At 40.3% G+C, this 24,108-nt stretch overlaps 1 protein-coding gene across 1 annotated transcript in view; it reads right to left on the reverse strand.

Moving 5' to 3' along the window:
- Positions 1-4,865: 4,865 nt before the first annotated feature.
- Positions 4,866-24,108, reverse strand: part of TMX4 (thioredoxin related transmembrane protein 4) — a 43,774-nt gene continuing 24,531 nt past the window's right edge. Inside the window, exons 5-8 of the mRNA XM_026503035.4 lie at positions 23,751-23,796; positions 14,871-14,972; positions 10,225-10,288; positions 4,866-9,043 (exon numbers count right to left, since the gene is read on the reverse strand). Coding sequence (XP_026358820.2) covers positions 8,679-9,043; positions 10,225-10,288; positions 14,871-14,972; positions 23,751-23,796 — 577 coding nt within the window. The 3' untranslated portion in view covers positions 4,866-8,678. The remainder of the gene's footprint in view (positions 9,044-10,224; positions 10,289-14,870; positions 14,973-23,750; positions 23,797-24,108) is intronic.

The raw sequence follows: 24,108 nt of genomic DNA on the forward strand, positions 1-24,108 counted from the left end.
GTTGGTTAAGACTGTCCAGAAGTTCATTAATGGATGTGGAAGTCCCTTACCACCCCACTGTAGAGACGAGGCACAGAGAAGTTAGGTAACTTGCTCAAGTTCACACCACTGGCAAATGGTGGACCCGGGATTCAACCCAGGAAAACCTGCACCAAGCATCTGTCTTCTCAAGCATCTGCTCCCTAGTATGGTGATATACATTGCTTTCTGGTGATCTGAGAACAAATCTTGGAAAATCCTGAGGGATATATTTCTAACATTCATTCCAGTAGTTCTACCAAAGGTTATTAGAAAGTAGTTCTGGGAATGCTCATAATCAGAAGATTCAAAGGGCCAGCCAAAAATGAGAAACACTCTGCATGGATAAACGATGTGTTACATATTAATATGAGATACACCAGGAAAAGGATTGAACTACTGATACATGCAACACAGATGAACCTAAAATACATTATTCTTTTTTTTTAAAGATTTTATTTATTTTAGAGAGAGAGAGAGAGTGAGCAGGGGGAGGGGCAGAGAGAGAGCGAGAGAGAGAATCTTAAGCAAACTCAGTGCTGAGCACAGAGTTGGACACGGGGCTGGATCTCACAACCCTGAGACCATGGCCTGAGCCAAAACCAGAAGTCAGAGGCTTAACTGACTGAGCCACCCAGGTGCCCCTAAAATACGTTATTCTGAGGAAAAAAGGTGCCTTATTCTTTTGTGTTTTATGTTCCTTCTTTTATTTTTTAAAGTTTAAAGTTTTTATCTGATATGATTTCAAGGATTAGGGCAAATCTGATTCTGCTGATTAATAGTTTCCTTGTGTAATTTGTGATTTCAGATCGTGAGTTCATCTTAAGTGGGCTTTATCTATGAGAATCTTAAGGCGAGGTTGAGGGTGTTTCCAAGAGCACTTGGTTTCGTGCTTGTTTCTGCTAGTATGTCTCCTTCCCCCATTAGCCTTTTTATTAGAATCTCTTGGTTTGGGGACTTTTGAGACTATGAAGCTAGCGTAAATTCAAACTTCAATGGGTGAAAGTTAGGCCTGTGGTTCTGCTTTCTCGGGGAAGTCTACTTTTAAACACATAGGCCAGGCTGTGACAGAGGAGTTTCATTGTAGTTGCCCTTTGCCAGAGGGCAGATTGTGTTGTTCCACTGAGGATGTAGCTGGGAAGTTCATGCAGTTTCAGGTCCAACTTCCGACCCTGCTATAGTGAAGACCTTGTGTCCTAGACCTATGTGGCCAGTAAAATGCATGCATACCTAGGGCAGCAGCTGTCCCCCGCCACCACCATCACCCCCATCGAGGCTGTCCCAGGACCACATCACTTTATTTACCTCATGGCTTTGGGTTCCCGTGAATTCTTTTTTTGCAGTCAGCTCTGCCTTTAAAAAGAGGTCAGTTATATTTTAGCCAACATTTTGAATTTGTATAGTGAGAGGGTTTTCAAATTTTCTGTTCTACAACGGTGCTTGTTAAATAAGTCTTGAAAATGTTAAACTCCTTGGAGAGTCACATCATCAGGCTGCTAAAGGACAATTTAACCCTTTTTGGAACAATGAACACTAAGATCTCTCATGCTGTAGGTTTGCCCCTAACATCATTTCGTTTGCAGATTATGAATGAGGCAGTTCTCCCTTCAAGAGTGGTGATGGGCTTCCCTGTTTCTTGAGGCCACTATTTAAATTGTTACTAGGATTGTGTTGTACTCATAGGACAGGGGGGTTGTCTTTCTGCTGTAGCATGAGAACATAACGGCCATGTTAAAACAAATGCCAATAACATCCTTATATATTAAAAAGATAGAAGAAAAAGAAATCACTGTATTTGGGGGGGGGGGGGACTCGAGTGGCTCATTCAGTTGAGTGTTCACCTCTTGGTTTTGGCTCAGGTCATGATCTCAGGATCCTGGAATTAAGCCCCACGTCAGGCTTCCTGCTCAGTGGGGAGTCTATTTGAGGATTCTCTCCCTCTGTCCCTCCCCCAACTCCCTCTGTCTCTCAAAATAAATAAATAAATAAATCTAGAAAAAAAGGTCACCCTATTCTATGGCATTTAATAGAACAATTTTCTGTTAAGAGGTAATTCTTACTTTTCCAGTATCAGTAGAATAAAGGCTCTGAAGGAGGGCCACATGACTTTGCCCACAGCAAGTTCCCATCTATGGAGTGTCAAGGATATGAAAAGTTTTAGAATACTCTGTACAAAATTGCTATTGGTAAAATAATTAAAAGTTAATAGCCAACCCATAACCTGCTGGCTTCTAATGCTATTTATTGGACTGAGGCTCATGCTTTGAATTGATTGCACAGAGAGCTGGCATGTGAAGACAATCCCACAGAGTGACAACTGTGCAATTCTGTGTCTTGAAGGTTGTCCCTTTGGAACACAACTGTGCTCTGTGTCTATCCTATGTGCTCTACCAGAGTAACTAATTACAATAAGCAATTCTAGGAATTACATGCCCCCCCAGTAACAACAGAACACAAAGAATTTTGATCGTATCAATCGTTCTAAAGTATAATTTTTCGGTTAACATGATTAACCAGGTGTCTATGAACTAGAATCCCACTCAGGGAGATTTATGGAGTTTATAAATTATTGATTGGATATCAAAGATATCGAAATGGGAGAAACAGCTCATGCAAAGATGAATAGGAAACTGTTTCTCTATCACTCCCTCATACAAAAGGAAAACCGAGACCCAGAATCTATCCCGATGGCTCAGCAAAGAACCTCCCATTGCGATAAATGCTGGTCTTATTTTTCCACGCGTGCAGCTTAAACGTTGTGTGCATGTCTTGGAGGGGTCCCAAATCCATCTCTGCCTCAGCAAGCCCTCATCATGCTTCCTGGTCCCATGTACCCCTTAAACTCTCACCTAGATCAGGTTCCTTGTTCATAAACCTAGATAGCATCTCTTCACTTCTCCTTTTGTAATTCTTGTCCCACTTATTCATGTCCATCTTCCCAAATAAAATATAAACTCTCTGAGAACACCCCACTCATCATTTGACAAGTCTGGTGTCTTGAAGATCAAATATAGCAAAGTCCAGAAGGAAGCCGAGCACGGGGGGCCATGTGCATGTCTCCCTCTCCTGCCACCTGCACGTCCACGTGGCTGACATTTCTTGGTGCTTACTCTTTGTGAGACACACAGGTGGCACAGGTGGGTAGAATAAAGTCCCTGTGGCACAGAGGCCAGCTCTCTAATCTCCCTTTGCTCTTAAGCACATGGCAAGATGACATATCCGAGCCTCCCTTTTGGTTAGGCGTGACCCCGTGACTAAGTCCTCTTGTAGGAATGAAAAAGTAGTAATGCATGTGTGCCTCTTGGCAGCCTGGCTTTAAAATCTCCCAGAAACATTTTTTCATATTCTTTTCCCTTCATACTGGTGGGATGAAAATGACCATAGCCGTTTTCGAAGCCACATGTTAAACAGCAAAGCCTCTCTTGACTTGGGTCCCAGGAAAACCTGCACGAAGCAGAGCTACTATTACCTGGGATGGCTAACCTGACCTCAGTGAAGCAGAAATAAAATTCTCGTTCTTAAAGCCTCTGAGATTTGGGAGTCTGTTAACACAGCCTAGACTACAGTTATCAATCTCAAGAAATTCACATGTTCTAAGAAAGAATTCCTATTATTTGGATTATGTTCCAGAGTCTTCAAGATTGGGGCAAAGCAGGGGATTGCATTTTGCAATTCAGTGTTTTTGACTTCAAAGCTGCAGGTTTTGCTCCCACCAAGGATGTATGACCAAGTTCACATAGGCTGAGACACTGCATAATGGATATTCTTCTCTATACACAAATGAGCCTTCTGAGCCAGTTTCTCTGAGGGAATGACTTGATGGTATGGAAGTTTAATCATTTTCTTCTTACAACACTACTCCCTACCATCTTTCAAAAGTGAAAAATCCAATATCCCTGGTTCAGTCCCTTAGGCGGCGTAAGAGTCTCCTCATCTCCTTTGTGCTTTTCCAATGTTACAGCGATAGGAAGGATTAGGTGTAGACCAGAGTCTTCCGAATGCCATAGGAGACCAGGTCAGTCCACAGTGTCTTGAAGGACTAGCAACATCCTTTGCCATCTGCACCAGCCCTGGCCACCGCCAGACCTCAGGGCCAAGCAAAACCTGAGATGTGAGTGAAATGAGTTTCTACAGGCAACACAGTGGCTATAACAAAGAGGAAGTCTTGGATATTTGCACTTGTTCTTGGTTTGATGCACTTTCCAGAGCAGCTAAAAGGCACATGGTTTGCATTTCACTAAATCAAAGAGAAGGAAGGAAGGGAGGGAGGGAGGGAGGGAGGGAGGGAGGAAGGAAGGAAGGAAGGAAGGAAGGAAGGAAGGAAGGAAGGAAAAGGAAAGAGAGAGAGAGACAGAGGGAGGAAGGGAGAGAGAAAGAGGGAGAGAGAGAGAAAGAAAGAGAGAGAGAGAGAGAGAGGGAGGGAGGGAGGGAGGGAGGGAGGGGGAGAAAGAGAGAGAGAGATAGATGGGGGAGCAAACAGATTGGATAGAGGATGGGCACATGAAAATTATTTTTTTTAACAAAGCAGTATTTTTCACTGCCTAGGCAAATGCCTTTTGTGAAAATACTTCTATGAAAAGCAATACACTGTTTTGATTTTACTTAGCACTATCATTAGGTTTGGATGCAAACAGAAGTTTACAATAAAATAAAAACATATATGATCAAAGATGATATACAATGTTGTGATAAGGTGATTTGTAATTCAAGCAATGTACGCTTGAGACCCATATCTTGATTCCCCATTCCAGACGCTGCAGAGGTATGTGAGGAAGCAAAGAACACACGGATGACGAGAAAAAGAATTAAATATCACTGAGCTAAATAATTAAGACTATTACAAAAAATACAAATAACATATTTATACTGTATTACTTACAATACAAATGAACAGTATTTTTAGTGTAAAAACTGCATTTGCACAAAGAAGCTATTTAGTAACAAATACAATGAAACTACATCGGAAACATGTGAAAATGATCTGAGTCACACATACACAGGCGCACAGTTCCCACGAAACTTGACCAGGAAGAAGCCATCTGAAGGCCATGTCCTGGTCTGAAACCACCAAAGGCCTTCTAACCAAATCTCCAGGTTCAGAAAAGTTGCTCAAAAAGCTGCCCCGCCAAGGTTCATCATTTGGTTTTTCAAGAGAAACTGATCTTCTGAAGAGGATCAAAACGTAGGACTAGGGTAAAGAGACTGAACAAGAAGGAACTTTTCTGTTGGCACAAAAGATTTCCATGAATACTTTTCAAAATGTTGTATTTGACAGGACGGGTCCATTGCACATTTATAATACTGGCAGAAATAACACTTCAGTACTGAGCTGGACAGAGATAAGTTGATACACATTAGCGACAGCACCAATCTTTCCCTTCTTTCTCTCGCTTCGTGCCAATTTAACTTTTTATACTGAAATCTTAGGTGGACCCTATTGTTTTTGTTTTTTCCAGACCGTTTCACGTTCTTCATCCTGTAAAGCAGCATACAGGCTCCAGTCTTAAAGACCTGGTCATAAAGAGTCATAAAGGTCAAGTGCTTGCCTTAGGAGACATTTTTATCATCCTTCCCCAAAGGTGTTACAGGATACAGGCTCCGCAGGCTTACATATACTCAAATCATGTAGCAATGCCGAAGTTATCAGCAAGGATTTTGGCCATAAAAATGTCAAAATTTGGCTTTCTCCACTGTCAAAAGCCAACCTGGCTAAAGCTTGTTTACTTTTTATTACAGTCGTTATTTTGGATCTCTTTTCGTAGTTAAAGAGGCCTGTGGCTAACAGGGCTTATATACACCAGGTGAGGTTGTAAGTATGCACTCATGAGGTTCGGGGACCTGTGCAGTGAATGAGTCCTGCCTGTCACTAAGCATTCAGTGCTTAGACTTCAAAGAGAAAGAAAGAAGTGGGATTGCCTATCTGTAGCTTCAGGAGGAGATCTCTAAGCAAGCTGGGGTGGTAGAGCAGATCCAGCAAGAGGTGAAAGACAAAAGAAACTAACAGAAAGGTAGCTAGAAGTTTCAAACTTTCCCTCTCATCAGAGAAAAGAACCCTGCTCCAACTACTCACATGGAATGCACTGCACCCCCATTCCAAAATCTACAGTCACTTTTATTTAATTTTCCTAATTTTGATTTATATAAAATACTATCCTGTAATTAAATAACTGATATTGCAACATAGGGAAGCATGATTATTTTTTATTTTTTAAATCATGTTTCCACACATTTGACTTCTGGATTAAACAGATTATTTCCAGAAAAGAATCCATAAAAGCCTATTAGAATGTTAATCTAATTTCAAATTATTTTGGGTTGACTTTTTTTCCTTTAGTTTTTTATTCAGCAAATACAGAAAACAAACCTAAACGCCTCAAGTGAAAAGAATTAAATCAGATGTGTACTTATCAGGCCATTTAGTAAAAACCCCATCTTTTGCCAGGATGTTTAAAAATAAAAAAAATGGTTCCTACAGCCGCAGAGGGTTCAACTTTTAATGGATCTTCTTCTCCTAACTGTTTTCTCCTCTTCCTCCAATTTTTTTTTAAAGTATCGTTAAGAAAGAACATACATTTCTCTTGTTATATAATTAGGTATTATTTGGGGTCCAATTGGAAATTGGCCTTACATTTATAAAAAGCCAAAGTGGATTTTATTTCTTCATTCCTTCCCTTCTAGTCAAACGCTCCACTTAAAAAAAAAAAAAAAAAGAAAACAAGTTTTAATATAAGGAGTGGGAAGGGGGGGAGGTATTATACAGAAAAGCTAAACTACGAAACCTTTCTTATTCCACACCTCTGAACCTGAACTTAATGATCTTTGAAAATTTGTTTTCAGCTGATTATAAGAGAAAGAAATCCAGTAACAGAAGGGCAGGCCCTGCTCACCAATGATCCAGAAAAGCTTCCCAGGATCAGGGAGATGGAGCTGCCACCATCAGAACCATGGTGCTTGGGCTGAGGCTGTGTTAGAGACGTAGATGGGAGGAGGGGCAGGAAACGAGCCAAAGTCAAGGTTTTCCCAGTCTGTCAGTTCTGTGATAGCCTCCAACTCAAGGTGCTGTTGCTGTCTGAAGAGAAAAACTACTGGCGACTCTTCACGAACCTCACAGTACTGAGGGATGAGACTGTCAGGTAACTGAGTTAGAAAGATGAAAAATAACCATCACTAAAAATTGTATTCTGTCAGAATAAAAACTCCCTTTGTGTGAGGCTTGCAAGAGGCCCATTCAACCACTCAAGGGTAGAGAGTTTCAGCACCTCCCCTCCTCCACTGAGCCTGTGTTCAAAGCTAATAGGAGGTAAGGGTTATCTAAACAGCCAGACAGAGTATACTGCATATTTCTTTATAAAGATGACAGAAACTTTTCGAATTTCATAAACCTGTATTACTTGTTTTTCTGTCTGGACCCAAGGGGTGTAGGATCAACTTTAGACATCTTTCATAAGCTTGGAATCTAATTTTATGAATTTATTCTAAGACATAAATCAGGTAAGGCAGAAGTAGATGGATGGATTCTTTAAAAGAAATCGGGCCCCCTGGGTACTTTTAGTAGATTGAGTATTGAGAGATTTACAGGGATAAAATTCTTTACAAGATTAAGGAAGAAGGAAACGAAACCAAATCTTTCATTTCCAGATATTCACTTTCATTAATTCTTTCACCAAAAGCACATCACTGAGAGAAAACCAGAAATGGTTTTGCAGTTAATATTAAAGTGGTTCATGAGTCAGGGAACCCCTTGAGATGGAAGCAAAACAACAAAGTATTCAAGTTCTCTTCACAAGACAACCTTGTACTGGCAACACTTAGGGCACTTCTGGCTTCAAAAAGAATACTGCTAAAGGAACCTTTTGGAAAAAAAAATTACTACATTTTGGCAAACAACAACAACAAAAATCTCTCCTGTAAAATCCCTACTTCCTTTTGAATCTCCAAAGGTTATAACATTTCATTCAAGATGCTTGGCAGTCACGGCTCCGTGGGCTTTGGTTCTGGATTATGTAAACCCTTAAGTCAGAGTGAAGGCCGCTGATGAGAAGCGGCCGCTGTCGGAGGCCACTCACTGAGGAAGTATTGTGAAGAGTGTGGGGCGCCTGCAGGCCCGTGGTGGGCAAGTTGGAAATACTAAAGGTAAGAAATAAATCACAACAAAGGAGATTTAGAGAGTTGGGATGACGTCCAAGCTCTTTTCTACCGTAATATCCAGGGCCCTCTCAATTTCTAACTCTGAAAAAGTGTCTCTGTACCATGGTGGCTGATGTGTCTTACAGTTTGACAAAGACAAACACTTAACACAAGAAGACTTCTGCAAGACCTCCCATGCACTGTGAGGATGGCCGGTTGCTTGGCTTTCATTTTATGGCGCCTGCAGGGTGCTTTTCTCTGGTCACAACTCTCTAGCCTCAAGCCAATGCATGCGTGCCCATGCCAAGTCCCCAAACAGATCCCAACACCATGTTTGTTTTTCTGTTTCCTGATTGTCATGCCTGAAACACTCTCATTAATATACATAAGGCCTGATGCCAGAGACTACATGACTAGAGATCGTTTGCTTAAGAGAAGCTTGCTCATTCAGGAAAAAATAAGGATTTGATTTACAGTGCAGACCAGAGGGAAGCTGACCTACTCCTTGGTCTGAATTCTCGGAAATACTGTCATCAGGCCGACGGCCCCTTATCGGCATGCTGACTTCTGCGCTGCCTCAACGTGTCTTCTGCCACCTCTGTGTCGGCTGGGCTGGGCGGCGCAGGCGTGTCTTCGTCGGGCTCAGGTTCTCCCTCCTCCTGGACCTCTCTCAGGGGCCCTTGGTCCTGGGCGTCACTCCTCTCCTCGTCCACGCGAGCAGCAGGGCTGTCCTCCTCCTCGTCCTCCTCTGCTTCGTCCTCCTCACCGAGGTCTTCTTTCTCTTCCTCGTCATCTACAAGGCTGTCCTTGTTTTCCTCTTCATTTGAATCATCTTTTTCCTCCTCTGCATCCTGCAGCTGCTCACCTTTGTGGGCGTCCTCGGCCCTCCGAATCTGCTCTGTGGAGGGAAGAGAAGGGGACGTCCTCTGAATCAACTGATCATTCAGCAGTCAACTGAGTGTGTTTAGCCGTGAGATGAAACAGGGGGAGGGGCGGGGGGACACATGACAGTTTTCTCCAATCGGAAGCTATGTGATCACACAGCACAGATCTCTGGTTGGTGGTGTCCTAGCTCCATCCGGGGCCTCCCTGGTCCTCTCTGGAGATTTCACGGGCCCTGCTGACTTTGGTAGAGCACAGGGACAGGGAAGGCGAAGGTTCTTTCATGCTTTGTATTTTGTACCTTACAGAATACTCAGTGACCCACTCACGGGTCAGGTGATTGGTTGAGAAATGTGACTTCAGCCAAGCCAATCACAGGACTTTCCAGGAGCTTTTGGCCAGAGTCAAGAGGAAAAGGCTTTCTATAGAATTGCTAAACTGATAATATGTGAGTTAGGGCTGTTGACAGCCCCTGAATCAGCCACATAGAAGCAGAAACCTAACATCCCCTGGGCTGTGCTTGAAGCCAGAACATCCCTGGATCTTGCAGTTATGTGAGTTAATAAATTCTCCTTTTTTTCCCTAAGTTACTTTAAACTAGGTTTCTGCGATTTTTAAGAATTCTAAAGAACATAATATATTTTCTAATTATCGATGGAAGTTTCCAAGCCTTGAAAACTTCAAAAACTCAAAAGAATAGAAGTTTATCTAAACTCCACATAAAATGCAACAATTATAAAGTCTCATAACAGTCTTCATGCAAAGTCTCAAAAAAAATTAGGAATAAAAGCATGCAAATCCAGGCTGTTGAGTCCCACAAATGGTGTGGGGCAGTACAAGGATTTGGGGAGACTGTTCTTACAGGACTTAATGGTACATAGTTGAGACTCAATAAATACGAGGTCCCCTCCTTCATTCCAGTTTGAATGAAGGAGAAGGTATCAACTAATTAATGAAGGGCATACACTTAAAGGGAAAAAACAATTGCCAAAATGAAGTATTCCCTAATTTAAGGGAAGAAAAATTTTTTTTGTTCAAATCTGATCTAGAGAACATATTTCAAAGAATTTGGTAGTGGTGATAATTTGGTCACCTAGTGAACGGGGGGGGGGGGAAGAATCTAGTATCTCTTTGAGCACAAAAGGGCACACCACGGAATTCCAAAAATACTCTATCACATGACTTTGTCATACTTACCACTGCGTTCAGATAAATGCCTTGGAAATGGTATATAAAAACATTCAGATATTACCACCAGGACCTGGAGGGAAAAAAAAGTGATTTTACAGTGACTAGATATGACATTTATTACCAAAGAACCTCAAATGTAGGCCTTGGTTCTATAACCAGATATTCACAGACAATTAATCAGCAGTTGGTCAAACGTCCTCAAAAAAAACATGGATACAGTTAAGAGTCTCCTGTTTTTCAAATGTAACAATGTAGAAAAATATTACTAATATATAACAGGAGTCAGGGGTCACAAAGTCAAATGCCTCTAGAGAGCCCATTAAAAATAGGTAAATCAAGCAGGTATAAGAAAATAGATACTCTGAGCCAAGTCTAAAATGGCCTTTTTAAAAACACCCCTCTGGCCAAACAAAATTAGTCTGCATACAGCTGCCTCTCACCAATGGGTAAACACCGACTGAGTAAAGGACTATGTCAGGGTCTAGAATTCTTAAGAGTACCATGAGAAGTTTCTCCAGAAATCAACTGTGAGAAAGTCATTGACGATACGAACTAAAGCCTAGTTTAGTCAGTGAGTGCCTTGGCTTCATCGCCGACCTTACTGCAGCAAGAATCGCGCTCTCCTTCTCCCTTCGTAAACTACACGCTCCTCTGGGACAGGTTCACCCCCATCCCTGTTCCACGCCCAGACTGGCATGGGCCGCGGTGATGAAGCTACGGGTGGTGTCAAAAAGGGCACAGTTCGCCGGACTGGGAAAAAGCTGCAGTCATTTTTCACACCTTCCCCTATGACACCCACAACACAAGCACCCACCCAGGAAGAAGCTGCCTGTATAGAAGGGCAGTCACTTCTTGGGCCTCGCCAACTCCCGGACTTTGCCTTTACTGTGAATAATTGCCCAGGCTTTAAAATAGTAATACTACTGCATACATTAGTGTTTTAAAGGTGCTCTAAAAATTTAAAGAACCCAAGTTATAGTACTTTTGATTCAATTTCATAAACATCAAATGAGTACCCTACTTTGTGTTCAGAATTATTACCATCTGTATATTCATTTATTACTTTACTCAAAATTTGGTTCATTAGGTTCAAGGTATCATATTAACCTCTGCAGGGAGAGGAGAATTTCAAAAAAAGGAAAAAAAAGGGTGGCTTAATTATAAAGCAACATGGAACATGAATTCCATAAGAAAAATGAATAAAGCACTTTGAGAGATATTTATGAGATACAGATATGACAACCAGTTATAGGTTTGGGAAGGATCAAGAATGGCCACTTGAAGGCGGCAGCATTTAAGGTCCTGGGCGTGGTCCAGAGGGGATGGGTAGCACCAACTGCCTGACTCCTCGAAGCTACACCGAATTGGACCATGGGGACTCCCAGATCCAGAGAAAGCCCTGAATGCCGGGCTGGGGAGACCCATGTGGTAGGGCAATGGGATGCACGAAGCTCTGTGTGTTGGGGATGAAGAAGCTCCAAACCACTAAATTGATCTGAACAGTGAAGAGGAAAACATTTCCATCTGAAAAGACTGAGGTTGAAAAATTTCATTTTCATGTGATAGTCCGGAGGGAAGATGGCAGAAGAGTAGGGAACCTATGCTTCATCTGGTCCCTTGAATTCACCTAGATATTTTTCAACGGATTTTGACACCTGTGAATTCAACCTGAGATCTAAGATAGGAATTGCTGCAATTCTATAAATAGAAAAGCAATCACTTTTTGCAAGGTAAGAGGTGCAGAGAAGTGAGTCTGGGGGATATATCAGAAGACAAATCGCAAGGGGAAGGAGCCTCCATAAGCCGGCTACCAGAAAGTAATACAGCAGCGGAGCGCAAAATCGCAACTTTTAGAAGTCTGCTCCTCTGAGGGATGTCCCTCCCTGAAAGATGCTCAGGTGGCGAAGCACGGCAGAATCCCAGGTGGGACAGTGTGGTCTCAGGATCCCTGGGGCCAGAGAAAGAACGGGGGTGCCCAAGTGCAGCAGAGTTCCCAGGCCTCGGAGCGGGGACGCCGGCAGCAATCAGCAAGCCTGGGAATGGCCTCTCAGCTGGGTGTTGCCATACACTGCTCAACCGCTTCGAGATCCGGTTCCTTTCCCCGGGGAGGAGCAGTGTAGGTGCGCGCCATCGGGCAAATGCTCCAGAGCGGGGCCCAGAGAGCGGCGGCGCCTCGAGGAGACACTCCTCCCCACCTGGGAGGGCCAGTGATCATTCAGCTCCGGGGCTGGAGATCAGGGCGCTGCCATTTCTTACTTATTTTCCATCCTCTAGAGTGGCGAGAAAGCCTTCAGGGAACAAGAGTCACACACAGCAATGTCAAGCATTTCCACTAGGCCCGGCCAGGAGCGGCGCAACTCTGCCCAGGCAAAGACACCCAAGGATCAGGGCAACGGGCCCCTGCCCCAGGAGACCAGCAGGATCCTCGGGCAAATACCCAGTTTATAGATCACTCAGAACCGAAAAACTCCGCGCTAGGGGGAAAATAGTACATAGAATTCGAGGTTGAGCCCTTTGTTTACAGGTGAAAAATAACATTTAGTAACGTATTTCAGTCATCACGAGGCTCAATCAAGAAAACAAACAAAAGTCTAAACTAGCAGCCTCGTTTTGACTTCCCACCTCTTAGGAAGTAGGAAACATAATAGTTAGGCTTATGGGGACAGTAACTTGATCAGGAAATCACTCCTCTCTGGAAAACATCGTGCTCCTCTTGGCCACTGTCTAAGTTAAACTCCAGAAAGATTCATAGAGGCAAGAACTTCCAGGGACACCATGACCAAGCTCCACATGACTGCACGCCTGGGCTCTGCTTCAGCCCTCAGTTAATGGCAAAGGAGCCACAGAGAATGGAACTGCACAGCTGCAGACCTCCCTGAAAGCAAGACTTCTAGCTGTTGTGTACTTTTAAACTACATTTTACAGTTGTAGAAAAGGAATCAGAGATATGTGTTGGTATTTTATGGAAATGTATTACCAGAAAATGTATGAGTCTATTACTGCTTTGAAATTATTCTTTTGTTAAAGTTCACCTCCCAACTTCTTATAAAAGAATAATATTCTGTATCATTTAATCACTTAAACAGTCTAGAATCAACTCTCTTTGTTCTTCAGACCAAACCTTAATACCTTCCTGGACTGATTATTTGAATCTAAATTTCCAAATGAACTTAGGGCATAGGCAGGCCTGACCTGATTTCTTGAACTTAAAGTTAACCTCAAAGATAAAATTCAAAAACTCTTTATACTGAGAAGAGATTCCAGTGGTCTTTCAATAGGCTCACACTCAACCTGCGTTCTCCATAACTCCACTTGAGAACCACCCAGGATCTCATGGTGTTCTCCCTACAAAAACCTCACACTCATGTGGCTCTAAAATACACCACTGGAACGATCTAGCACTAGACAGTAGATGGGAGAAGTATATTTCTATCCAGCCAAATTTATATCCAAAGTCAAATCCTTTTAGGCCAGACCATCAGGGCCATGTTGGTTAGCAATAAGATTAATGCGACCTAATGAATGACATATCTGAGTTCTAGCCCCACCTGTGGAGTTAACACCAGCAGTCAGATCTCAAATATAAGCCACAGCATGAAGTAAGCATGTTTGCAGCAAAATAAAATCAAGCCTCCTTCGCTACTTGGAGTACAGCTTTGTCATAAGTTATATATCAATATACATAAAAACAACTGCTAACTTTTAAGCTTATTTTTAAAAAGGACTTACTAAAGAGCTGAAATGCATTATACAATGCAAGGACAGACTTTAAGATAATCTAACCTCAACGTCTGCCCTTTACATAAATTTTTAGTAATCATTAATTATTCCTATCATACAGTGTTTAGGAACTTTGTGATTAATATATAGCGCAATGGCTTTTAAGAGCTTCTTAATTAGAGTTTAAAGCTTAATCAAATTGATCCAGTGTGGGTAAAAAGGTTTAAAAATTATATAAAAGAGTAAAACATTGCCAAAACACTTATAGTTGCTTATGTGGTTAAGTAAATAAATGTATTATTTCAATTCTTACCTAAAACATCTAGGGAGAAAACACACAGATACCTACTAGGTACAAGTTTTCATACCTAAAGAAGACAAAGTAATGTGCTTTCCATCTTATTTTTTTCCCATAATAATGACTGTGTTTTTTATCTACATTATCTCACAAAATCCACCTTAGGATAACCAGAGTGTATGTATAAGCAGCAGGTCAGGATTAGAGGTTCAATTGGAGGATAAGAACAAGAAAAAAATCATCTTGTTCACTCAAGGAACAAATTCACAGGTTTGGTCTTATCACCACAGTGTTCCCATGAAGTAGACAATGTGTGAAATCACTGCTGACTTGGTTGACTTGGAAATTGACTATGAATTCATGTAAGGTCTCCAATTCTTCTTTCATTACTGCCTATATTCTAGGTAGCACACATCTTCAGAATATTTAAGGTTAGGATTAGGAGATAATAATTTAATGAACTTTCCATTATATCTCAAATTACCACTGAAAGTAGTATCAAAAAAAGTAACTGCTTAGACTATACACAAAATGATATTTGTTTATGCATCTTTTCTTTCTTGGCTGCTTTCTAGTTTTGCATAAAACCCATGTAGCTTTAAAGAAAGGGGGAAAAAATGGCATTATTTCTTACCAGACCCATGAAAAGGCCAAAAATCAAGGTAGCCATGACGAAAAAGACATAAGAACACCAAGCAGGAATTCCAAGGGTCACTGTGAAATAGTTGTGAAGATGCTGTAATCAGAAGAAAAAAATAAAATATTTACTTATTACCAAACATGTTTGAACCTCCCTCTCTAGCTAGAACTCAAGTCTGCAAACTGTTTCTACATGTATGAGTTCCCACAAAGTTCACCCAGTCTGCATTTATGTGATTCTTCAAGGACAAGTCGAATTTTACAACACTGAAAATCGGAGAGTAATAATCAAGGTCATATCTAGTAAGAGTTATATTTCTTTGTTCATGATTGGGTAGAACTCTAACAGAATAGAACAGTTTTTCTAGCCCCTTCTTTTATCATGACAGATTCTGTTTGGTCATTCTCCCTTAAGAATTCCATATATATCAATTTTTACTCATCATGTAGCATCCATACAAAAAAATTAAACTTCTTGGGCCTTTGTCAATTTTTAAGTGGAACTAAATTACTACTTACAGAACATCGATCATTTAAAATGTCTCCATACTGGGGGGCCTGGGTGACTCCACTGGTTGAGTGTCCGACTCTTGATTTTGGCTTAGGTCACAATCTCAGGATTGTGAGATGGAGCCCCATGCTAGGCTCTGTGCTGGGCGTGGAGCCTGCTTATATTCTCTCTCCCTCTCCACCCTCACTCCTTCCCTCTTTAAATTCATTCATTCATTCATTCATTAAAATAAAATAAAAGGTCTCCATACTTCCTTTTCCTAATCAGATCAACCCTACCCATCCTCTATAACTTGCCTAAATCACCATAAAACTGAAAGCATAATATTAGACAGAAGAAAGTTTTTCTAGTTAATTGATTATGAATAAATGAAATTCCATCAGCCTTTGAGTAGAGCTCATATCCCTTCATGCTTACTGTTCCGAGACTTGCTTTGATGTCAAACACTTAAAAAATGAGTGAAGCGATACCATCTTTGCTAAAAATTGTTTATGTGCAAAGTCATGCAGGTGGAGTCAAGTCCCACTTAAATGAGGACCTGCAGCAGCCATGCGTCACCATGGTGGCTTAGTGATCATCTGTTTTAGGCCCTTACAGCTCCAAAACCAGTCATTCACTATAATCCAAGCATTTACTGGGCACATGACGAATGACTCCAAGCTAAATGCCCCCGGCAAGCAGAGATTACAACTGAATGACTTGCCTGGAACTGATGAGGTGGATGAAAATGACTCCTAGTTTCTATTTTAATTTAATATTTCTCAAAATCCAAATTACTCAAGTTATCTCCCATTGGTTTCTCAGTTTATAAATGTCAATACAATTAAATAATATATTTTATTCTGGCTTAATTCTGAATGATAAACCAACAAACAAAAAAGCTTGTTAATGGTCTAGAATAATCTGAGATCTCCTCTCTCCAATTACTTATTCAGTAGAAGAGATAGATCTAAAGACTCAGCAAATACTTTACATACTTACGTATGCAAAGTGTTCAATAAAGATTTATTGACTTAAAAAAGATACTAGCGTAACCTTCAATTATTCATAGGAAATGCAAACAACTCGTGATTTGTAAAACTATAATCCATCCTCCGTTGATGGCATTGGTCATCATTTTCTCTTTAACTGGGCAATTTTTTATTGAGTAACCTAGGCGAATAGGTATTTGGGATATCAAAAGGTTGCTTCATTCAAACTCTGTTCAGTATAAGTTCTAAAATGTATCATACAGTTCTCCATTTTAGAAAATTCTATGTATTCATAGTTTATGCTTTTCTTGATGACTCAGTGCCACCATCAGGATTCAACTCTGAAATGTGCCAAAGAACTGAAGATAGGGAAAGCCAGTCTGGCTTTGTGCCGACCCATAGAGGTGTGTATTCAGGAACTTGTTTTATAAATATTATCCATCCATGTGGCTGGAATGACTAATGTCCAGTTATAAGTCCTTCCGCATAGTGCCTTACACCCTTTCTGCAAAATAAATGATTAAAGTAACCCTTAAGAAATTTTCTAAGTTATTTTCTGGAATTCAGTAAGTACATGACTTTGAATCATTGCATTCTGGGTCACACACTTCTTAGTACATTCAAAAAATCCTCTTATTGTAGGACGCTCTGCTTCAATTTTCTCAAATCAACTTACTCTTTAAAGGATTTATTTGAGCCTCTTAGAGAAACCCTGCCATCTTGTGGTCTTTTAGTTGATTAATACTAAAGCCTCATTAACCAAGTTGTGTTTTCACAACTGCAGACATAAATCTTTATCTGTTTACTTTGTCTGAGCTCACAGTGGTTTTAGAACACCTTAAGAGTGTTGGGGTTTGTGGCATTAGGCACTTGAAGTCTTGCTGTATATATGTTTTCAAGTAAAATAACGGATTCAAACTGATCTAACTCAGTTTTAGATTCCTGTTTCTGCTTCTTTAACTGCCAGGCAATGTGACAGTTTTCATTTGTGGAAAATACTGATCCTTGTTCAATATTATATGTGCTCATTATAAGGAAGCATCTTACTCTGTTACCTTAAAATGCATAAAATATCACCTAATGGGCCTGACAACTTATACAGTACTATTGTAATAGATAATGGACTTAGAGCTAGCTTTTGGCTATATACGGATTTGAGTGAAAGACTAAATGAAGACACCATTACAGTAGAATAAATGAGAAGAACATTCTACCCAGTGGTCAGATGGATTTAAGGTATGGAGCAAAGCCAAAGTATCCATGGACAGAGGTAGAGCCTTCTCTCTCCAGAGGGCCCAGTACTCCCTCTGGGAACTGAACTACTGCAGGTCAGATTCAATACTGCCCAAGGGCACCCACTCAGTGAGCCCAGTGCTGCACAGTCTGATTCAGAGCTGGGCTGGCCCTGAATGACAGAGAACTTTTTGGATTTAGAACCCGCCAATGTCACAGGATATACTCTGAGGGGTTTTGGGACAAACCCAATATCCCTTTCAAACATAGATCAGAATACTCAAAACATCTTCCCTGTGTGGGAGCAGCTCAGAAAGACTTTCTCTAGTAATGGCCAGGGGTTCAGTTCACCTTCCATGTTTTACCCTTTCAACACCTGCAACAAGACACAGCCTTGCAGCCTCTTGTAGGCATTAAGAGAGGTATTTTGTGGGTGTGCACCATCTCACTGTAATATGGTTCTAGATAATTTTACAAGGAAAAAACCTCAAAACAGTAAGAGGAGAGATGCCACTACCTAAAACACAGGGGGATGTTTGGGGAGTTTTAAAATATATTCTTGTTAAGTGTTGGCGTGGATGTGGAGAAAAAGGAACCTCACGCACTGTTGGTGGGAATGCAAACTGGTGCAGCCACTGTGGAAAACAGTGTGGAGGTTCCTCAAAAAGTTAAAAATGGAATTACCATGTGATCCAGTAATTTCACTACAGGGCATTTACCCAAAGAATATGAAACACTAATTGGAAAAGATATATGCACCCTATGTTTATTGCAGCATTATTGACAATAGCCAAATTATGGAAGAAACCTAAGTGCTCATCGACAGATGAATGGATAAAGAAGAGGTGGTACATACGCACAGTGGAATATTACTCAGCCATAAAAAATGAAATCTTGCCATTTGCAACAACATGGATAGATCTATAGTGTATATAATGCTAAGTGAAATAAGTTAATCAAAGACAAATATCATATGATTTCATTCATGTAGAATTTAAGAAACAAAACCAACCAACAAACAAACAAAAAAAGAGAAACCAAAAAACCGACTCTTAACTGTAGAGAACAAATTAGTGGTCACCAGAGCAGAGCTGGGTGAGGGGATGGGTGAAATAGGTGGTGGGGATTAAGAGTACACTTAACATGACGAGCACTGCGTAATACATAGAATTGTTGAGTCACTATATTGTGCACTGGAAACTAACATAGCACTGTTTGTTAATTATACTGGAATTACAATTTTTTAAAAAGTATTCCCACTTTGAAAAAAACACTCTCTTGTTATTCTCCAGTCTAAACACTCATGGCCTTTAATTCTCATTGTGAGGTATTTATAAAGCCTTAAATCTTCTCCATCATACAGACTGTCCTCCCAAGGATGCAGCCTACCTCACTGCCTGCATCCCTGCATAACGACAGTGGCACTGAGGTGAGGGAAGTTACATACTGTATTAGCTCAGCGAGCAGCACAAATTCACCAAATCAAATCAAATAATATTAAAATGCATTCAGATGTTAAACCTAGTTAGTAAAAATACACATTGTACAACTGTCATAGAATCCTATTTTAATCCTGCTATCAGCCTAGATTAAAAAAATAGACGAACAAAAAGACAAAGCATTCCTTATTGATAAGTGAGAGGTAAAAAGTAAAATAATGATGACAGCAATGATTAATGAATACAACTAACAAGAAACAGCTATCAAGTACTGACTAGGTGCCAGGTTCTATGCGAAGTACTCCAAGTATTTTAGTGACAACAGTTTATAGCAGGGAAAACTCATGGGTTCAGAGAAACACACACAGGGTGGAGAACAATGGGTTGTCTCTCTGGAAGAGAGAAACATAATACCTCCCTTCACCATTGTAGTCAACTGTGAAAAAAGATGAGAAGACAGAAAGGCTGGAAAGTCTCTCCAGACATGGGCCACAGACAACATATCAGCCCCAGGATTCCTAACCCCGACTGTGGTGTCAGACTTGGTGACGGTGCTTCCCAAGTTCAATCTCCTGTGTGTTGCTTTCATGGCATTAGCCGCACCTTGTACTATCCCTTAGATTATTAACACTTTTCATTAAGTTGAGTAACTTCTTTTAAGCTGAATTTCAAAGAAATTTTATATTGCTACTATAAATATAAAATCAGTACCAATTCTACAGCTAGAAGATGTCTATCCACTCTTTGAGAAACTCCCTGAGTTCTGTACATCTTCCAGGCGCCAGTGACTCTTATGAGGTAGGCAAATGTCAAGACTATATATGAGGATGGGTGTGATAGCTAAAGTGGCAGTGACTTCTATGAGTTTACATAAAAATTTTTAAAAAATGGTGGATACCATCATGACTGGATTGGAAAGACAATCTAAATTTTAGTGATGGATAGAACATTTGAGATTACCCACCCTTCCCCCACATTGTGGTACCAGGTGACAGCAGGAAGCTCACAGGATCTGGCTTATAACACTATTTAAGAAACTTCTTCACCTCATGGGTTTAGTCAAGCAAGAACATATGGGAGGTTGGTGTAGAGTTAAGAGAGCCAAATGCAGAACACAACAAAACCCCTGAGTTCATGGGAACTCAGCTGTGTGGGTGTCTCCTCACCAAGCAATTCTGACATCCTGAGGACAAGCTCTTATTTCCAGAATGCCAGATGCAGCAAGCTGGCTTCATTCTGAAAGCAGAAACTCAAGGACTTTAAGAACTAGTTCAATAGGCTCATCTTATAGATACTGTTCTTATTTTTACTTTATCTTTTTCATTACAGAAAAAAAATTATACAAAGAAAGAGAAGAGATTTTTGTAAAAATCAGCCATAATTTCAGTATCAGAGATAGCTATTGTTGACATCTGATTAATCTCTTCCAGGCATTTTCCTGTATACACATAAAAACTCCACACGAACATAACATTACACACACTGTTTGGTTATCTTCTCCCCCACTTAATAACATGCGATTTTCCCTATAGAAGTATTACACCTAACCAGCCACTCCTTCAGGGGAGACTGCTGCTGAAGAAACGCTGACTTCTATCTGTCTTTGTACCCACAGCATCACAGCAGGATACAAGAGATTGTGGATGGGCATCAATAACCTTGCCTCACTGGCATTAGCCACTCTGTGTCTTTCCTTCTTCCCTCTTTTGATCTTCTTTCTTGGAGACATTACACTCATTTAGTTCTAGCCATGTTTTTTCCCCTCTCTCTCTCTCACCACATGCTATATTTCTTTTGTTCACTGTTAATATGGTTGCACTACAGTTTTATATTGTCTAGACATGAGTTATAAACAGATTATGTTCCCCACAATTATACACTCAACATTGACGAAAGGATCCTGGGCACGAGAGAAGGGCTGGCTAAATAAGCTAAGCGAGCTGGGTAGTCAGCTAGGAGAACTTGCTTAGCAAGTGGTTCTTTAGGTGCAACCAGGCAAGACTGCACCTCAAAGTTGAAGTGGGACCCTGACAGACAGCCAAGGATTGAGTCTCAGCAGGCTGAAAATCATGTCCTCTGTGAATGAGAGGACAAGGTCTAGATTATAGAAACAGGTTGTGAGAGCCCTTCCCAGAGACTTCATGGAAGGCTGGAAACTTGTTTCCAAGAAAAGAAGAAACTACGAAAGTTGTCAAGAGGCTTGGGGAAGACTAGATGCTGATACAGAGGGTGATACCAGATTTCTCTCACAGATTTTTAAGGTAACAAATACACACACATGGAGAGATCAAAATAACCTACAAACCTACCACTTATGTTCTTTTAGTCATATTACCCCCTGCTATACACACATACACACAATCTACAGTTAGGGCAAATACATTAGTGATGCCAATAAATATAAATGGACTAAATTTATCATTTAAAGAATTACTTCTTGCTATATGCTTTTTACAAGACTCGTTTAAAACATAACAACAATAAAAAGGTTGAAAGTGGAAAAACATTCCAGGCAAAAACTGACCAAAAAGAAAAAAATACGAGTATTAATATTAGATAAAAGTGACTCTATAGAATGTAAAATGTAATTGTTTGTGTGTCAAATTTAACAATTTATCCTATAAACCTATCTTCTTTTGTTCCCTATTTAGATATCTGGAAAGACATGCTAAGTATACATATGTATATAAATATCATGTATACCTACTTTTATTGAAAAGTAAGGAGAACATCTTCCTTCACTGGGGTATCTGGGCGGCTCAGTTGGTTAAGCATCTGCTTTTGGCTCAGGTCATGATCCCAGGGTCCTGGCATCAAGGCCTGAGTTTTGTCCCTGTGCTCAGTGGGGAATCCTCTCCCTCTCCTTTTGTCTCTTCCCCCTGTTTGGGCCCTCTCTCTCTCCCACTCACTCTCTATCAAATAAATAAACAAAATCTTTAAGAAAAAAAAAAGGAAGAACATCTTCATTGGTTATTCAGAGATGGATCATATTCTATTCTCCAAATTGCCCTTTCTTTTCAGTCTGATGCATACCCACAGAATCTGCATGCTGCCCACGGCTGGAGCGCTGTGCATATAAAGATAAAACACCCACTCCTGGCCTTGATGCGACAATGCCACACATTGTAATTATTCACATGATAAAATGAAAAACTGTAACTCCTTACCTAAACTCTTGTTTATCAGAGCACAAAATGCCAAGTTATATGAGGTCAAGAAACTATTTCTCCCCAGATACTATATTTGAAAATACACCTCTTAACAATGCATGAAAGTCATGACCAACTTCTATCTAAGCTCTTCTTAAACCACTAAACAAATTCATCTCTTGACCTGCATTTATCACAGGTTCTATGCCGAGATCTTGCTCTTATGATTCCTGACATCCATCTATTATGATTATCCTGTTGAATTAGACATTATAAGGCTACAAGGTTCTCAAATGGCTATCAGAATATATGAGTCTGTCAACCTTTAGTGTCAACATATTGCAAAAGGCAAAATCCTTACTCTCAATTCCCAATTGGCAATTCATAATTCTCAAACCCCGAGTAAACTTCTCATCAGTGTTAAGAAAATAAAAGGAAACCATATAAAACTCATACTATCTTGAGAGAGGGAAAATCCCAGTTACTGTTTAATATCATACACCAGTGCCCCCCAAAACAGTTAACAAACTTTAACTAAGAAATACTGAATCCAAATGACAAACTTAGTTTCTGTTTTTAAAAAATCCTGAAGTTAGTATTCCATCTCACAAGGCAGAAAATAAAGTATAACTGAAAAACTGGGACAAAAAATTGTTCTTAAATTTCCCTAAACATATATCAATGTGCATGAGAAACAGAAGAAGTATCTCCATGAACTCCTTGAATATTAAGTTTCAAATATTACATTATGACTTAGAATCATAGCCTTGAAAAGACATATATAAGGACTCACTTCTAAAGATTTTTTGAAATACTTTAAGGATATGTATTTAATTCCACAGCAAGTTTGTTAAATTTGGCAGAATTTAGCCCACCCTACACATACAGGGAAGTAAAAGATTATGTAACACATTCAAGATTATATAATTTCAACATTTTAACCTAAATAACTGTTCTAACTCACTAAAATGACTCAGTGAAATAAAATTGCTTATAGTATCGGCGCTCAAACTTTTTCTTAAAGGGCCAGAGAGTAAATTTCTTAGGCTCGTGGGCCACATGGTCTCAATTTCAGCTACTCAACTCTACCACTATAGCATGAAAGCAGTTCTGGATAATAGGTAATTAATGAACATGGCTGCGTTCCAATAAAACTTTACTTATAAAAACAGGCGGCCAGCCCCCAAGCTATAGTTTGCTGATCCCTGACACACACAATCACTTTCAGGCTTAGATAATCTTTGACCTGTAGGGAGATTATGACAATGGGAAAACAAGATGAAGTAAAAACCACATAAGCCCTTTCAGCTTTGATAAAGGGATCCATCACTGATCTAAGAAAATATGACTTTGACACAGTAGCTACAGATCTTTGTTCAATTTATGCCCTTCTACACATGGACACAAATCTACTGTGGACCACATGAGAGCAGTTGTGTGGCTTAAGAAGAAAAGTGACATTATAATAGTATTTGTAAGTGTTTACTTTCCTATTGTTTAGAAGCTACATTTTTACTCTTTAAAAACCTCTCTGCAAAGATAATCACAAAAAGTATATTTAAGATTACTCACCCATATTTTGCCAGAGATGCTAAAAAGACCAGCCATTCCAGACATCCTAGAAGAAAAAATGAATAAATGAAGAGAAGGAGAACCACTGGTGATGTATACTATGAAAAAACAAGGGGGGCCTGGGTGGCTCAGTTGGTTAAGTGTCCAACTCTTGATCTCAGCTCAAGTCTCAGTCTCACAGCTGTGAGCTCAAGCCCCGTATTGGGCTACAGACTGGGTGTGGAGCCTACTTTAAAACAACAACAACAAACCAAAACCAAAACTCAGGTCACAGATCTCCCCCTTCACTTTCTGCAATATGTTGTCCTCTCTTCTGGATTCACTTCCATTCACATAAAGCTTGGATTCCATAGCCTTC

This window comes from Ursus arctos, unplaced genomic scaffold (assembly GCF_023065955.2).
Source record: "Ursus arctos isolate Adak ecotype North America unplaced genomic scaffold, UrsArc2.0 scaffold_16, whole genome shotgun sequence".
Taxonomy (NCBI): domain Eukaryota; kingdom Metazoa; phylum Chordata; class Mammalia; order Carnivora; family Ursidae; genus Ursus; species Ursus arctos.